Genomic DNA, 19,065 nt, shown 5'->3' with positions numbered 1-19,065 from the left:
GGCTGATCTAGGCTCTTACACGCTGGTTTGGTCAACTGTCTCCACCTCTTACGTTACCATGTGAAATCAGTCATAGGGCCTGACTCATAGATGGACACAATCGCAGCTGCGATTCCTTACTCAGCGGCTCTACGAAAACATACAAATGTCACAGCTGCTGGAATTTGTATTAAGACACTCACTGGAGGCATCTGAGACACATCGGATAATCATCAATCTGCTGAGTAACTATCAGTATGGTTGTGCAGCTTGGCCGCTGGAAGTAAGACGCCAGAGCCACAGGATCACAGTACAAACCCTGAAACAGGTGCGACAGGCCTGCGCTTGAGTCGCCAATTCCATGTTTCCGCCCACAAATGCTCCACTGAGACCACTGTCACAAGGCCATTACAGCACATGTGCAGTGTAACCTAGGGGCTAATTCAAGAGATCTTTACTGCATTGTGCAGAACGGGGCTAATTCAAGAGATCTTTACTGCATTGTGCAGAACGGGTCCTGCGATCTCGCAGAGAGGGACGGGGGTAGCCAGCATTGATGGAAATGGGGGCATGTCACACCCGTTTTCCGGGAGTGGCGAGGCCAAGGACTGCGTCGCGAGATGAGGTTGCCGTGGCCTTGCAAGCTGCCCTGCGATGTCAAGCCTGAGTAAACTCAGACATACTCAGCCTGCCATTGCAGATAAACATTACGACCAATGGTCATGATGGTCATCTCATATGCACTGCATCGCAAATGCAGGAAGGACGTGCATTGCACCTCCTCCTGCATTTGCATGACTAAGGACCGCTCAGCACACATCTCTCCCTCCGCTCAGCGCGATGTGTGTTGGGAGGATGGGGCGCTCACTTCACTGAGAGGTGAAGTGAGCGATCTGACCATATTGTGCCTGCAGGCCAATCTAGTGTCAGCGATAGCTATCGCTATGGGGCATACACACAGAGCGATGTATGTGCAGTAGCAAACAATCTCTCCTATGCCTACATTGACATTGCATTTCTCTTTGAATCAGGCCCATAATGCACAACTATTCAATTTCATATAATACAGTGAACTCTGATTTGCTGCTGGGGTTCAGTATAGCGCCATCTTAACGTATAGGCACACTGGGCAGCTGCCCAGAGCCTCACAATTCTAGTGCCCTCGGAGCAGGGGCGGGTGGTGGTCACATAATCAAAGCAGCGAGTCAGCATTCTCTACCTGTCTCCCAGCCTGCAGCCAGACAGCTAGCAATCCACCAATCAGAGTGTTGATAGCAATTCACAGTATGGAAGGATGTGGAGATGTCGTAGGACTACGGGAGGGGCATTCGTGAATGGGTGGTTAGGGGCCCCAGTATATTGCTTTCTCATACGTCCTAGAGGATGCTGGGGTCACTTCAAGAACCATGGGGTATAGATGGGATCCACAGGAGACATGGGCACTTTAAGACTTTCAAAGGGGTGTGAACTGGCTCCTCCCTCTATGCCCCTCCTCCAGACTCCAGTTTAGAATCTGTGCCCAGGCAGACTGGATGCACACTGAGGAACTCTACTGAGTTTCTCTGAAAAGACTTTGTTAGGTTTTTTATTTTCAGGGAGCACTGCTAGCAACAGTCTCCCTGCTTCGTGGGACTTAGGGGAGAGAAGTCAGACCTACTTCTGTGAGTTTAAAGGCTCTGCTTCTTTGGCTACAGGACACCATTAGCTCCTGAGGGTCTGATCGCTAGGTACGCCTGGATGCTCATTCCCAGAGCCCGCCGTCACCCCCCTTGCAGAGCCAGAAGTCAGAAGACAGGTGAGTAGAAGAAGATCAGAAGACTTCAGTGACGGCTTTGAGGTACCGTACAGCGGCCGCGCTGAGAGCCATGCTCCCACACTCAGAGGCACTACAGGGTGCAGGGCGCGGGGGGGCAGGCGCCCTGGGCAGCATTTTAGCTCAAATCACTACCTAGCAAGAGCAGACTAAGTGCCAGGGCACTGTCCGGACCCCCGCCAGTATAAAAAAGTTTAAATAAAGAGCGGGTCTGAAGCGCGCCATTACGGGGGCGGGGCTTAGCCCGCACAGCACACAGCCCGGCGCCATTTTCTCTCCACAAGGCTGCAGAGACGCTGGTCCTTCCTCACACTATTGTACAAGTAACAGGGTGCAAAACGGGGGGGGGGGGGGGACAGTGATTTTGGTGCATTATATATATAATTTATAAAAGCGCTGCAGGTCTGGGACATTTTCTGTAGTGTTTTCAGACCGGGTTTGGGCGCTGGGGTGTGAGCTGGCAATATCTCCCTCTGTCTCTCTGACAGGATTTACTGTGGGTCTGGCCCCTATAGGCCCAGTGTATCTCCGTGTGGTGGGTGCACGTGTGTCGGCATGTCTGAGGCGGAGTGCTCTTCCCAGGAGGAGACTATGTTAGGGACACAAACAGCTGTGGGAGTGACCCTGTCGACACCTGATTGTGTGAATGTTTTGAGTGCTTTGAATGCAAATGTGGCTCTGATAAATAAAAGATTGGATAAATCTGAGTGTCAGAACCAGGCTTGGAAGAAATCCGTAGAGGATGTGTTGTTTCAAGTCCAGACCTCCTCGGGGTCACAAAAACGTTCATTTGCCCAGCTAGCAGACACGGATACCGACACGGACACTGACTCAAGTGTCGACTATAGTGATGCCAGATTAGATCCAAAACTGGCAAAGAGCATTCAGTACATGATTGTGGCTATAAAAGATATATTACATATCATTGAGGACCCTACTGTTCCTGATACTAGGGTCTGTATGTATAAAGGGAAGAAACCTGAGGTAACATTTCCTCCCTCTCATGAACTGAACACGCTTTGTGAAAAGGTTTGGGAAAGTCCTGACAAGAAGTTTCAGATCCCAAAAGAATTGTAGTGGCGTATCCTTTCCCTCTGGGGATAGGGAAAAATGGGAGTCACCCCCCATTGTGGACAAAGCTCTGTCATGGCTGTACAAAAAGGTGGCTCTCCCGTCCCCTGACAAGGCAGCCCTAAAGGACCCTGCAGATCGTAGACAGGAAAGTACATTAAAATCCATTTATGTCACCACGGGTACGCTACTCAGACCAGCCATTGCATCTGCGTGGGTAAGTAGTGCTATCGAAAAATGGCAGATAACTTGTCATCTGAAATGGATACCCTTTATAGGGATAGCATTCTTTTGACACTAGGTCATATCAGGGACGCAGCAGTCTACCTAAAGGAAGCTGAGAGAGATATTGGCCTCTTGGGATCACGGGCCAATGCCATGGCAGTCTCAGCTAGGAGAGCATTGTGGATTCATCAATGGAATGCTGATGCTGACTCTAAGAAAGCTATGGAGTCTCTACCGTATAAAGGTGGTGTGTTGTTTGGTGACGGCCTCGCTGATTTGGTATCTACGGCTACCGCGGGTAAGTCATAGTTTTTACCTTATGTGCCTGCACCACAAAAGAAAGCTCACCACTATCAGATGCAGTCTTTTCGGCCCAATAAATACAGAGAGGGCCGAGGGTCTTCCTTCCTTGCTACTAGAGGAAAGGGAAAAGGTAAACGATCACCGGCCGTGGCCGGTTCCCAGGAGCAGAAGTCCTCCCCGGCTTCTGCCAAGTCCACTGCATGACGCTGGGGCTCCTCTGCGGGAGTCCGCACCGGTGGGGGCACGTCTCAGGCTCTTCAGTCAGTTCTGGGCTTGTTCGGCCCTGGACCCATGGGTTTTAGAAATAGTGTCCCAAGGGTACAAACTGGAGTTTCAAGATGTCTCCCCTCACCGATTTTTCAAATCAGCCTTACCAGCTTCACTTCCAGGCAGGGAGGTGGTATGCGCCGCAATACAAAAATTGTGTCACAATCAAGTCATTGTCAGGGTTCCCCCGTCACAACAGGGAGAAGGCTTTTATTTGAGCCTGTTCGTGGTCCCGAAGCCAGACAGCTCAGTCAGACCAATCCTGAACCTCAAATCCCTCAATTTCTATCTAAAAAAATTTAAATTCAAGATGGAATCTCTCCGGGCAGTGATCTCCAGTCTGGAGGATGGGGATTTTATGGTGTCGGTAGACATAAAGGATGCCTACTTGCATATTCCAATTTATCCCCCACATCAGGCTTACCTGAGGTTTGAAGTTCGGGATTGTCATTGCCAATTTCAGACGTTGCCGTTTGGTCTGTCCACGGCTCCGAGGGTTTTCACCAAAATAATGGCCGAAGTGATGGTCCTCCTACGCAAGCAAGGAGTCACGATTATCCCATACTTGTACGATCTCCTGATAAAGGCGAGATCCAGGGACCAATTGATGCAGAACATTACACTCTCCCTGACAATTTTGCAGCAGCATGGTTGGCTCCTAAACTTGCCAAAATCACAGTTGGTTCCGACGAGACGGCTGTTGTTTTTGGGAATGATTCTGGACACAGAATTACAGAGAGTTTTTCTTCCAGTGGAAAAGGCTCTGGAAATTCAGAACCTGGTCAAACAACTGCTGAAACCAACAAGAGTATCGATCCATCAATGCACTCGGTTGCTGAGGAAGATGGTGGCCTACGAGGCCATTCAGTTTGGCAGATTCCATGCCAGAGTGTTTCAGTGGGACCTGTTGGACAAGTGGTCCGTTTCCCATCTGCACATGCACCGAAGAATAACCTTGTCTTCCAAGACCAGAATCTCACTCCTGTGGTGGCTGCACAGCTCTCACCTGCTAGAGGGACACAGGTTCGGGATCCAGGACTGGATCGTAGTGACCACGGATGCGAGTCTCCGGGGCTGGGGAGCAGTCACGCGGGGGGAAAGCTTCCAGGGAAGGTGGTCAAGCCAGGAAATGTGTCTACACATAAACGTTCTGGAGTTAAGGGCCATTCACAACGGCCTTCTGCAAGCGGAACATCTTCTTCGCAATCGTCCCGTCTTGATTCAATCAGTACATAACAGCAGTAGCGTACATAAACCGCCAGGGCGGAACAAAGAGGAGCGGCAATGTCAGAGGCCACAAAGGTGCTCCGTTGGGCGGAAAGGCATACAAGCGCTCTGTCAGCGATCTTCATTCCAGGAGTGGACAACTGGGAAGCAGACTTCCTCAGCAGACACGATCTCCATCCAGGAGAGTGGGGTCTTCATCAAGAGGTCTTTGCAGAAGTGACAAGTCTTTGGGGAATTGCTCAAATAGACATGATGGCGTCTCGCCTCAACAAGAAACTTCAGAGATATTGTTCCAGGTCGAGAGACCCTCAAGCAATAGCAGTGGACGCCCTGGTGACACCGTGGGTGTTTCAGTCGGTGTACGTGTTTCCTCCGCTTCCACTCATTCCAAAAGTGATAAAGATCATAAGAAGAACAAAGGTTCAAGCGATCCTCATTGTTCCAGACTGGCCAAGAAGGGCTTGGTATCCAGATCTGTGGGAATTACTCATAGGAGATCCCTGGCCTCTTCCTCTGAGGGAGGATCTGTTTCAGCAGGGGCCGTGTGTGTTCCAAGACTTACCGAGACTTCGTTTGACGGCTTGGAGGTTGAACGCCGGATCCTAGCCCGAAAGGGTATTCCCAAGGAAGTCGTCCCCACTCTTATTCAGGCCAGGAAAGGAGTAACGTCTAAACATTACCACCGTATTTGGAGAAAATACGTGTCTTGGTGTAAATCCAAGAAGGCTCCTATGGAAGAATTTCAGTTAGGACGTTTTCTCCATTTTCTACAAGCCTGTGTGTATGCGGGCCTAAAGTTGGGCTCAATTAAAGTTCAAATTTCGGCTTTATCGGTTTTCTTCCAAAAACATTTGGCCTCCCTTCCAGAAGTTCAGACCTTCGTGAAAGACGTGTTGCACATCCAACCTCCCTTTGTGCCCCCTGTGGCACCATGGGATCTTAACGTGGTTTTGCAATTCCTTCAATCTCATTGGTTTGAACCTTTACAGAAGGTAGAGTTGAAGTTCCTTACTTGGAAAGTGGTCATGCTGTTGGCCTTGGCATCCGCAAGGTGTCTGAATTGGCGGCCTTGTCTCACAAGAGCCCTTATTTGATCTTCCGTGAGGACTCGTCAGCAGTTTCTGCCAAAAGTGGTTTTGTTGTTCCACTTGAACCAACCTATTGTGGTGCCAGTGGCTACTGACGCCTTGCTGGAATCGAAGTTTCTCGATGTAGTAAGAGCTTTGAAAATTTATGTCGCCAGAATGGCTCATTTTAGGAAAACAGAGGCTCTGTTTGTCCTGTATGCTCACAATAAAATTGGGGCTCCTGCTTCCAAGCAGACTATTGCGCGCTGGATCTGTCATACGATTCAGCAGGCTCATTCTACGGCTGGATTGCCGTTACCGAGATCGGTGAAGGCCCATTCTACCAGAAAGGTGGGCTCGTCCTGGGCGGCTGCCCGGGGGGTCTCGGCATTACAACTTTGCCGAGCAGCTACTTGGTCGGGTTCAAACACCTTTGCGAAGTTCTACAAGTTTGATACCCTGGCTAATGAGGACCTCATGTTTGGTCAATCGGTGCTGCAGAGTCATCCGCACTCTCCCACCCGTTCTAGAGCTTTGGTATAAACCCCATGGTTCTTGAAGTGACCCCCAGCATCCTCTAGGATGTATGAGAAAATAGGATTTTAATACCTACTGGTAAATCCTTTTCTCTTAGTCCGTAGAGAATGCTGGGCGCCCGTCCCAGTGCGTACTGTATCTGCAGTTTTTAGTTGTGGTTACACACATGTTGTGTTATGTTTATAGTCAGCCTGTTGCTGATGATGTTCATGCCGTTGACTTGCGTTGTGTTAAATGCCATGTTGTGGCGTGCTTGAGGTGTTAGCTGGTATATATCTCAACTTAGTTTAACGATAAATCCTTTTCCTCGAAATGTCCGTCTCCCTGGGCACAGTTCCTATAACTGGAGTCTGGAGGAGGGGCATAGAGGGAGGAGCCAGTTCACACCCCTTTGAAAGTCTTAAAGTGCCCATGTCTCCTGTGGATCCCGTCTATACCCCATGGTTCTTGAAGTGACCCCAGCCTCCTCTACGGACTAAGAGAAAAGGATTTACCGGTAGGTATTAAAATCCTATTTTTCCCAGGGCCTAGAATGCTGTTAAGATGGCCCTAGTTCAGTGCAGGGTAGGCAAATGGGCATAAGGCTCATATCGATATGAGCAGGTGACTGAGGAGGAGATTCAGCCCAAGAGTCCATAAGCATTTTAATTTGGCACCAGAAAGACCGTTTATAAGATGACATATCCTATAATAAAACATATTAGATGTCCACCAGCTATAGCTATGTGTTTTTGACTTGGTGTCCCGTATAGAACAGCTTTCTATATTTGGAAGCATTTAATTAACTTTTAGCCAATTATAATGACTCTTGATTACAAAATATATTTTAAAATGCTGTAATACTGTATACATTTAAAATATAGTCAATTTGTAAAACATCTGAGAAGTACTAATATTATTAAGCCAGGTAATGCATAATATGTATGTTTCTTTTTTCATTCTTGCAGTATTGACTGTACCAGCAACTGACATTGCAGAAGAAACTGTGATCAGCGAAGAGCCCCCGTCTAAAAGACAATGCATTGAGATCATCGAAAACCGCATGGACTCTGCAGAAATTGAGGTAATTTTTGTCAAATTGGTTACATTTTTAACCTTTTTACCTTTGTAGCCAGGAACCAGAAAATAACTCTGAGATCTCTGCAAGTCATTACACATGTAGGATTGTCGCCATTGTCATGCTAGGTGAATGCTTCTCAAACTCTATCCTCAAGGCATATTAAAGATGGGTACACACTAGACGATATGGCGTCCGATTCTGCAGACCGAGCAACATATTGGGTACATTGACTAGTGTGTACTCATGATCTGTACGCTCCCTGCAGCATGGCTGATGAAGGATGTCGCTAGCCATGACATGTTGCAGAATGTAGCATGTCACATGGGCCTCCCTTTCCCCTCGGACATGACATCAGCAAGTGTGTATGCACCTGCGGCATGCCAGGTCCGGTTGGCGGCGATGTCGGACAGGGTTCACATCATTAAGTGTGTAGCCAGCTTAATAGTGCACGATTTATGGATATTCATGAATGCAGGTGATTTAAGTAGCACCTCAGTGATTGCTCAAGATGGTTAAATAAAAATGACTGAGATACTAATTAAGTCACCGATACTCAAAAATAGATATCTACCCTTAAACCCTGGAATGTTAGTGTGCCTTGAGGCCCGAGTTTGAGAAGCACTAACTGAAAAAGCCTACACTCCCTCTGCCTGCTCTTATTACTAATGTATGAAAAGCTAAGCTCTGTGAATATTTTATTTTTTGTATAAGTTGTTGGTTTGTACAGTAGCAATGTTAAATTGTTGCATTTGAAACTGTCACAGTGATAACCTTCTCTAATGCGGGCCATACATCTACAGACCGATTCCCTGATGCCGATCTGATTGACGGAATACGATGATTGGAGATATGTCGTGGGGAACCATAAAATACAGCATATTAAAAATCCCACACTTGCCAATTTCGATCATTTTTGGGTTGGAATCGGTAAATTGAGGGTTTTCAGCATGTTCATTTTGCCAATCCCTCGACCCAGACATCGGGAGAACAGCGTTTTGGCCCAATACACTCCTAGTATATGGGCCCCTAACTTATTTATGCAGTCATTTGTTTTTATTTTCTGTTTATTCCTTTTGTGCTTGAAATCATTGTATTTCATAGCATTGTATTTTAGAAAGTTATTTTGAGTACTTGTTTTCGTTGTCCACATTTATGGTTTTGATTCTTGACAATTTATTCCTCTCTATTGTACAGTATGTGGAAGGAAGATACCTTATGAATATACAATATCTATGATTTACTTCATCTCTGATTTTACCATTTACATGATGTGAAAGTGCCTTCAACTATCACAGGTGTGCGGTACTTACAAATTAACAGCACTTTTGGGTGTCACTTTCCAGTGCTTCCACCATCTCTTTATTGGAGTCTTCTGTTACACCTGTCTTCAGCCTTGTTACCATTTTGTTGCCATAGTGGCCTCTAATGTATTTGTATTTATTCCAGTACATGTAACCTGGTGACACTTTCCTCCTGATGATTTGACATGAGGACACTTGTATTTCCCTTTGGCAACAAATGGTGTAATTTTCCCAGTGATGACTGGAATTTTAGTTTTTTAATTCAAGTGCCTCACATAGCGCCAAGAATCTAAATGTACTTGTTACATTAAGCAACGTGCACTTTCTTGAAAAAGCCTTCAGAGTATGTCATAACGTGTTCCGCCTGTCCATTGATCAGTGTAGACCCTTGCTCCTCTTTTGAACATCCTGGGTAGTTGCAATATCTGGACCACAAAAGGTGGTTTCTCTAATAAGCAAAGTATTACAGAGCACCTTACCGTATGTACAGCTCTTCCAGCATTTACGTTGTTATATAGGCCCTTTTTTTTTTTCTTGTGACTCTGTTGGATATCCATGGGGAAACTACCTAAAGTATGAGCTTTGAGTATTGCAGATCACAATTTAATGTTAATCAGAATGACTGACTAACTTGGAAACAGCAGCACCCCAAGGTTTGATAAGGTTTCCTACAGCACTAAAATATTGTCTGTGCTGATTGGAAAATAAATGACTTGTGTGCTTATTGAGTTGGTTTTGTCTTGCTAGTTTTTGTTCTCCTACATACAGAGTAACTGTCCAGACTCTTATTTTCTGATCATAGTAATATACTAGCCCTCTCTGTTCACTGTTATTCATATGTTATATATGCCACTTTATCAACATGCAAAGAATACATACATATCTTACGTTAGAATGTCAGACCAGCAGTACAGCAATGTTATGCTGGCTGGTGTTGCCACCAATACTTGCTTAGAAGACACTCCCTAACACACCCGGAGGAAAAAAAAAAGATTGAAATATGTTCTAAGCATGAGTAGACTGGAAGACAGTATACATTTGTATTTTATTGTCATGGTCAAATGTATTCGTAATACATAGCTTTTGGTTTTGGCCTATGTTATTGTTCAGTAGGGAGTTTACTTACCGTGCAACATCCAAATATAAGTAAATAAATAGTGTAAGTAGAGTTTTGGTGCTGTCATGAATGTGAGTGAGTACTGTTCTGATAAAACAAGCTTGAGGGGGGTAAGTCTTTGCAACCTAACTTTTGCAACATATTAGCTGCAAAATGTAACTTACCAATGGTAGATTAAAAGAAATGTATATCAGGAAAGGAGCTGAGACTGCTGCTACTCACAGAACAGATTCATCCGCGGGCAGTGCTGGTAATCCATTATACAAGTTTTTACTGGTCTCTGAGAGATGCTGGACCACTCTGACAGAAGTCTTTTGATAGTTGGAGCATCTAGAAATCTACTCTGCGCTCTGTGTTCTAGATCTGATTCTACCAGTCTTGATACTTCTGTCTCCATGTACTATATAATGCCTTTGTGTTCATTGTAATTAAGGATGCAAGTCTTATTAGTTCTACATGCTCTCAACAGAGACCACACCTTTTTTTATTTTGGGTTTTAATATAAACATTGATCCTACTAGTTGAATACATTTTGAAACTGATTTTCTTTTTAACTTTTGTCTGATCTACTAGATTCCAGAAACTTCTGGATCAGAAATCTATATTGTGAATACTCAGGAGTTCTCTCAGGTACTTTTATATATTTTCGAGATTTATTTTTATCTTTTTGAGAGAATCTCTAAATAAGTTTTATGCCAGTTTTGTTTATGGCGTGGGTATGATTTTGTTTTTCAGTTTATAAATCCATTAAACATCATTTGCTAGTGCCTTGTTTGAGACGTTTTCATGCATGATGCCCTTTCATGCGTTGGCCATTTTTGTTTCTGTTTTTGTCAGCCTTTGTGCAGTAGAACAAGTGAATATTTTTTTATGTATATGTTGAAGCAGCCCATGATGATCGTGGATGTAACTGCAATCTAGAAAACGTTATCTTGCTCAGTTTGAAAAACTTAAAAAAAAAACAAGTTTACGGTCAATAAACTTGGTTGTTTGTCTAGTTGTGTAAGAAAGTGCTATAGGGCTATTCCACAATCATGTATGTGACAAACATACTTTATATACATAAATAAGTTAATCTAGGTCATAAATGTATAAACTGCGATGAAACTGTACTTTATAAAATACAATAGAAGGTTTTACAATAAATATTACACAGTGTACAATGGGGGTCATTCCGAGTTGATCGCTTGCTGACGATTTTCGCAGCGCAGCGATCAGGTGAAAAAACGGCATTTATGTGCATGCATATGCGCAACGTACGGGTACAAAGCTCTTTGTGGTTGTGCTCAGGTTCTAGCGAAGTTTTCCTTCGCACTGATGGCCGCAAGAAGATTGACAGGAAGGGGGCGTTTCTGGGTGTCCACTGACCGTTTTCAGGGAGTGTTTGCAAAAACGCAGGCGTGGCTGGGCGTTCGCTGGGCGGGTGTATGACAACAAATCCAGACACGAATAGGCTGAAGTGATCGCAAGCGTTGAGTAGATTCAGAGCTACTCTGAAACTGCACAAACTGTTTTTGCAGAGCTCAACTGCACATGCATTCGCACTTCTGCTAAGCTAAAATATACTCCCCAGTGGGCGGCGGCATAGCGTTTGCACGGCTGCTAAAACTAGCTAGCGAGCGATCAACTCTGAATGACCCCCTGTAATGAGTGGACAATCACTTGTTAAAGTGCAGTGAACAGAAAATATGCAGCATATGTACCTTTCAAACAAGTGAACACTGAGTACTTGTAGCATGAAATCAAGATAAACAGAGGTGATAGGTACACAATAGCGCTCTTTTCTGAAAAATAAGTGCTATTTATAATTAAGTGCAATAGAGATGTTGTATATTCTTAAGTCTATAATTAAATATATGACATAAACTTTATAGCGTGAAGAAAAAATGAAATCAAAAGAATGACCGATTATCCCTTTAGGCTCATACCAGAATAGGCCGGTGGTGTGTGTCAGCAGTTGTAGACCAGCCAAAGTCTGGATCCCTATACCTGGACTTCATCATTAAGACAAAGCTGGGTAGCGTGCTGTACACCTGCCTGCAAATATGGACTTATCGTTACCTATCACATTTGTTTCTCTACAATAAATATTAGCAGAGAATATGCGATATGTATGTAACATTTGACCATGTACCATTTATATTGCATGATCATGTATGTGACCACAAATAAAAGTCAGACGGGCATTATTTCTTCTTTAAAGTTCTGTAATCATACATTCCAAATGTGTTATGAAATTATTTACAGGTTGGAGCCAGGTGGAAGCTGGCGTGAGGTCGGGCGGCTGAGTGACATCCTGCTGCAGCGCTACTCCGTTGCGCTGAGCACCCTGTATGCCTGCCGGCTGTCCCCCCCACAGCTCGCCCCCCCCTCTCCTCCTCTGGGTCCCATCTAAATTCGACTTGAAAAAGTCGAATTTTAGATGGGATTGAATAGGGGTTGTCGGATCCATTCCGACAAATATATGTCGGAATGGATCCGAATTTAATTGAATATACCCCTTAATCTTTCTGGTAACATGTACCTGTTACCGCAAATGTCCAAATTCCATAGCCAGTAAAAAAAAACTTGTTATTGTTCCAGAAATGCATATTGTTTTAGCTGTATATATTTGTTCCTGGCAACTCATTCCTCTGTGCCATTGGTATTCTGTGTAAATGACAGGGCACTGCTTTCACTGGCAGTACAGTAGATGAAAAAAAGGCATTTACCATGGTAGCTTCTGGCAAAGTAATAGAAATATTACAAAAGTTGCCTATTTATTTTATTATTAAGACCAAATTTACAGTAGTAAGTTTAGTACTACAGCTGTGCCCAGCCACGGTAATACTCTGCCATTTCTTTCCAGGAAAGAGAATCCCTTCAGAAGCAACTTGACGAAGCTAACCGAGAAGCCCAGAAGTACCGACAGCAACTGATGAAGAAAGAACAAGAGGCAGAGGCATACCGGCAGAAGTTAGAAGCCATGACCAGGCTGCAGACTAATAAAGAAGTGGTTTAAAATGCTAGCTGGACAGATATAGTTTTTTGATATTTTTATTCAAGAAGATGGCTCAGGACCTGTTCTGTGCACTGCTAAATACCACGGGTGGAACATGCAGAAAATGTGAGCATTGCCAGAGAACAGATCTCCAGAAAGGACACGGATCATACAAGTGCTGGTCTTACAAAGGTCAATCCTTGTGAAAAGTATTTAAGATTAAATACTGTACATATTTTTTTTTTCTTATTTTTTTATGTAGTTTCTTTTTACAGTTAGCAAATAAGTTGATACTGATTTTTGGAAAGATGCAGAGATCATTGTCAACAAATTTGACGAAATTTGATGTGTAAGAAAGGGGTGCAGGAAAGCACCTCTTCATTGTGACATTCTGCAAAAACTTCTTATATCTGCAGTGCTTTCTTTAAACGGATCAACGAGGCCTTTGAGGTTACCATTTCCTAGTGGAAATCTTTGTACAGCTTTTCATTTGTCTCGTATTAGTTGAAACTTCCTTTTTTTTCTACGAAGCAAAAAGTTTTATATGTTTAACTTCGGAAACATCCAGGTAGATTTACATGTATATGAAGCGAATATTTTTAAAAAAAAGAGACTTTTGTACATATGCTGCATGCATTTCTTTTTTTGTATTTTGTATGCTCATTTCTGCACATATCAGGCTTTCGGGTTGTATAGTCTTTAGTTTGACAGTAAAAAGGTTGACTGCCAATAGATCGACCACTATTGGTTGACATACATTAGGTAGACATGGTCAGAAGATTGACATGACATGAACTAGACAACCTATGGTCTACATGGGTTTTTCACAATTTTCTTTTTACATAACTTTTTTATACTTTATCCACGTGGACTACGATTGGGAACGGTAACCTATGTCGAGTGCAGCAGTAGCGGAGCAAGGCACCTTGCCCGAAGCATGGCGAGCGAAGCGGTACACTAATTGAGGGTCCATGTGCTAAAAGTTAAATGACACCCCAAAAACCTAAAAAAAACTCATGTCGACCTTTTCTTGTGTTGACCATATTCATATCGACCTTTTGCTTGTGTCCACCTTGTGCAAGTAAGCCTTATGGGGTCGGCCTAGACACTGTCGACCTTATTACTGCAGAGGTAATCAACCATACCCATTCCAGGGACATACAATAATCTATATATATGTGACCTAAACTGTCTGTATATTGATAATTGGCAGCAGTAATGTTTGTTATTTATGCCACACTCTTCCTAACCCAACTGTGTGAAATTTGTGTGTTCCTCATTTAAACACCGAACATATGAAATACAAACTTCTGCTGTGCTTCTGTATATGTTAGATGCATAACATAATTTAGCCTTTTTTTTTTTTAATTAGTCACTTAATGAAATTAGTTTATTGTCCTGGCGCATCTATTCTATGCACATATTACAAACAAGATTTTATTTTATCAAGGATGCAAATTTTCAGACTTCATTCCAGGAAATCGGAGTGTGAAAGCTGATGAGTGATGTATTACTTTTATTACAGAGATCTGTAATTTGTAAAATATAATTGTTACCTTTCTGTTAAACTTCTGTATGCAATCATTGTTTTTTTTTCCTTTCCCTAAACTTCCAATATTCTTTTTCTTCATGAAAATATTGTGATGAAGTACAAAATAATCACGATGTAGAAGGATTTTAATTATACATGCAATTATTTCTTTCTGCAGTTATATATTACTATATTACTCAGAAGGAATGAAGATTCTGGAACCAAGATTTCAGATTTGTAGGATATAGCACCCATGCCTATCGAGAAATTGTTAAAGTTTGTGCCTCAGTGATTTTACTTGTTCCTAATAACTTGATAGGTTAAAAATTGGCCCACAAAGTGACAGTCACTGTCTGTAGACAACAGACACACTTAGTGCAGTGAATATTCTAATATGTACACAGTGTGGTATGTCTGTTGTGTAAAATTTACATTTCTCTTCGTAGGCATAATCAGACCAAATATATTAAAGAAATGTAATTTCCCTCAGGAACTCCAAAGATATGCCACTATTTTTACTTTATTAGTAATCTGTCAGGTTTTTTTGTTTTTTTTTAGTATTTGTTTTCTGAAATAAGCTGTTCAATTGTTCATAGATCAGCTGTCTCTATGTTGAAGAATATTATTAAAGATCTTAAGTATAAGGGATTCTTCAGTCTTGGAAGCTGTGTGCTTGTGACTGTTTTGTTTATAGATTTTTTATATATATATATATATATATATATATATATATATATATATATATATATATATATATAGACAAGCAAAGATGCGGCACTCACGAACACTTTGGAAGAAGTCACAGACCCAGTTCAGGTACAGTCAACGTTTCAATCCTTTATGGATTTTCGTCAGGAACAAGCATAATACAAATCAAACAAAGCTCACCTTATATCCCCATTCACAAGTGACCCACAGGTGGACGGCTTCTCGCTCCGGCGCGGGAGTCCGCGAGCGCTGGCGCCGAGTAGTGACGTCATCGCGTATCTACGCGACGCACGTCCGATGCTGCCATGGCAACCCGGCGGCTGTAAACAGGAGAGGAATAACAGTAACCGCTGTCCCACTGCTATCTATGGACAAACTGCTATAGTTACTAACGTTGCCATGTCAGCATGTAAACATGTATGTTAATCAGCTATAAACGAATCTGATCTAGTAATGCATCAACTTACAACACATAATAAACATACAAAATGAGTATTGCAGTTGCCACTCGGTCAAGATCATGCAATAATGCTAAGTCCAGCCACATAATCACCATGCAAAGTGGATGTTACCATGGCAATTCAGCAAATGTTAGAAACAACGGTTGTTAATGCAACCAAAATGCAAATCAATGTATGTGAAAATAAATAATAAAAGAATAAAAAATAAACAATAATAAATAATAAATAAATAATAAAGAAATAGGCATACAACAACACAATACTAAGGGGAAACCAATTTCTAGTATTCCCAACAAATTAATGGAGCAATATGACAAAATTAAACCTGAAAATGGACAAATAAACACAACATGCTATATCAGGCGAATGCAGAAAAAATGATGGCATCATTCAGACCCTTAGGATTAATCACATCCAGGCGGAAAATCCATTCAGCCTCGCGTTTAAGTAACAGTGCATTGCGGTCGCCCCCCCTGCGTAGCGGGGGAATGTGGTCAATCATTCTATATCTGAGGCTATTTAAAGGGTGCTTGGCTAGCATAAAGTGTCGCGCTACCGGTTGCTCACTAGAGCCATTGTTAATAGCCAATCGTATCACAGAGCGGTATGCCCCCATCCTTTCTTTAAATTTTCTCCGTGTTTTTCCAATGTAGGAAAGACCGCAGGGACACAGTAATTGATAAACAACATAAGAGCTTTCACAGGTCAAATGGAAACGAATCTTGTATTACGAACACCATCACGTGTACAGATGGTTGGAATAACTCGAGAGGTCAGCAGAATATGGAACGCAGACCCTTTTTTCGCAGAAATCGTTATCCAAAAGGCAATCTGGATACAGAATCCTCACAAGAGGGTGGTAACAGCACGGCGAGTGAAGCTGATAAACCCAAATCATACCGCAGAAAAAATAAGGAATTCATCCCTTTAGCGGCAGCAACCAGGAACCGGGGAAGAAGAGAACAAGACGATACAACAGGCGAGGGGGCCAGAATAGGAGACAAAAACCCGGGCACCAAACCACCTGTGCAATCAAGGAAGAAATAGTCTTTAATCTTTCATCGTATGATCTAAGCGCCAGTGAAACAAACCTTCTTTCTAAAGGACTTTCCTTTATTCCATATACTGGCTTTAATGCATTCAATTGGCAAATGGAGAAATTTTGCCTACAGAAACAACTGAAAGTTAAGGAATTTTTCCATAAGAAGGAGGCTCTTCCAACAACATCTATACAAAACCCTATACCATTACAGCTCAAACGCTTACAAAAAGGCTCCAATTTTGATCCACCATCAAATAATGCATCCATTAAAACATTCATTCGGTTACTCGACCAAGATGTCATGTCATCTAATAATGAGCAGATTCCACCACATCTGAATCTTACCAAACTAGAACGGGATGCCATCAAATCTCTTTCTTCTAATCACCAATTGGTGATTCGTCCGGCAGATAAAGGGGGTGGCGTGGTTTTGCAGGATCTACATGATTATAAGATGGAAATCTATCGTCAGTTGGAGGACAGCCAAGTTTATCAACCTCTTAAAAATAACCCCACAACTGCCTTTATGACTGAGCTTCGTGAGGTGTTGATACATGCCAGAGATATCAAATTGATTGATGACCGGATCTTTGATATTTTATTGCCTAAATTTCCCATTACCCCGCTGCTGTATACTCTACCGAAAATCCATAAAGGTTTGACTCCTCCACCCGGTCGCCCTATTGTGTCGGCCAGGGGTTCCTTGTTCCAACCTATGTCTATATTTTTAGACTCTGTTCTCCAACCACTAGTTCAACAGCATTGTAACTTTTTATTGGATACCACCGCTTTGTTGAATAAACTGGAATCTTTGGGATCCATTCCATCTGAAGCTTGGTTGGTTACGGCTGATGTATCTAGCCTCTACACAGTGATCCCCCATGTGGAAGGAATCGCTGCAGTGAGGGGCTTACTTCAGCAACACAATGTACACTCTGAGATCCACATTGATTGTTTATTGCAAATGCTGGAACTAGTGTTAAAGCGTAATTTCTTTATGTTTGACAATAAGTTCTATCTCCAAATAACTGGGTGTGCCATGGGATCTTCCGTGGCCCCCAGTTATGCTAATACTTACATGTTTAACGTAGAAAAATTATTGTTCTTCGATAATCCTGCTGTGGCTGAAAAAATCTTGCTATACACAAGATTTATTGATGATTTGTTACTGATCTGGGTAGGTTCGGATACTGAGTTAAAATCATTGCTTGAGGCCCATAATGCTTCTGCCTCACCGGTTAAATTAACTTTTGAGATGAGCCAATCTGTCATCAAGTTTCTTGATGTAAAAATTAGTTTACAAGGGGGTAATATAGTAACTACATTATTTTCCAAAGAGACAGATAGGAATTCACTCCTTCATTTCCAGAGTTGTCACCCACTCAATTTAAAAATGGGGCTACCCTTCTCACAAATGGTACGCATCATTAGAATTAATAGTGACGTAACCCAAGCATCTGACCAGATTGATTGGCTTATTGGCAAATTTCTCAATCGAGGATATCATTTAAACTCTTTACTGCTGGCCAAAAATAAAGCAATGTCCTTGGACAGACACAAATTATTATTGAAACAGACACCTAAACAAAACTCTAATAGGTTACATTGGGTTAATAAATTTAATACCCAATCACCTAGAATCAATCATGCATCCAAAAAACTGTGGCCTATTATAACATCAGACCCAGACTTAGGATTGGCCAATACCACATTAATGTCGTGTTATTCACGCCCAAAAAATTTGAGAGACCTATTGGTCAAAACAGATATATCTATAGATAGAAGCATTGAGAGCAGGAATTTTTTAGCTAAAAAACAGAATGGATGCTTTAAGTGCCCTTGCACCACCTGTAGTTTTCTCATTACAGGTGACACCTTTTGCCACCCTCATTTAGGGACTAAATACAAGATTCGTTTCCATTTGACCTGTGAAAGCTCTTATGTTGTTTATCAATTACTGTGTCCCTGCGGTCTTTCCTACATTGGGAAAACACAGAGAAAATTTAAAGAAAGGATGGGGGCACACCGCTCTGCGATACGATTGGCTATTAACAATGGCTCTAGTGAGCAACCGGTAGCGCGACACTTTATGCTAGCCAAGCACCCTTTAAATAGCCTCAGATATAGAATGATTGACCACATTCCCCCGCTACGCAGGGGGGGCGACCGCAATGCACTGTTACTTAAACGCGAGGCTGAATGGATTTTCCGCCTGGATGTGATTAATCCTAAGGGTCTGAATGATGCCATCATTATTTCTGCATTCGCCTGATATAGCATGTTGTGTTTATTTGTCCATTTTCAGGTTTAATTTTGTCATATTGCTCCATTAATTTGTTGGGAATACTAGAAATTGGTTTCCCCTTAGTATTGTGT

The 19,065-nt window shown here is 42.6% G+C and overlaps 1 protein-coding gene across 5 annotated transcripts in view; it reads left to right on the top strand.

The window, feature by feature from the left end:
- Window positions 1-13,401, top strand: part of GABPB1 (GA binding protein transcription factor subunit beta 1) — a 208,072-nt gene extending 194,671 nt beyond the window's left edge. For 3 of the 5 annotated variants that reach the window (XM_063925989.1, XM_063925991.1, XM_063925988.1), the window contains 3 exons: window positions 7,437-7,552; window positions 10,541-10,597; window positions 12,816-13,401. In XM_063925989.1, the coding sequence (XP_063782059.1) occupies window positions 7,437-7,552; window positions 10,541-10,597; window positions 12,816-12,968 (326 nt within the window). In that variant the 3' untranslated portion in view covers window positions 12,969-13,401. Of the gene's footprint in view, window positions 1-7,436; window positions 7,553-8,743; window positions 8,845-10,540; window positions 10,598-12,815 lie in introns of all 5 variants that reach the window. The other 2 variants (XR_010179218.1, XM_063925990.1) reach the window with 2 other exon arrangements.
- The last annotated feature ends 5,664 nt before the right edge of the window (window positions 13,402-19,065 follow it).

This window comes from Pseudophryne corroboree, chromosome 6 (assembly GCF_028390025.1).
Source record: "Pseudophryne corroboree isolate aPseCor3 chromosome 6, aPseCor3.hap2, whole genome shotgun sequence".
NCBI lineage: Eukaryota > Metazoa > Chordata > Amphibia > Anura > Myobatrachidae > Pseudophryne > Pseudophryne corroboree.
The sequence above is the reverse complement of the archived record's forward strand: the minus strand, read 5'-3'. Positions and strand labels throughout refer to the sequence as shown.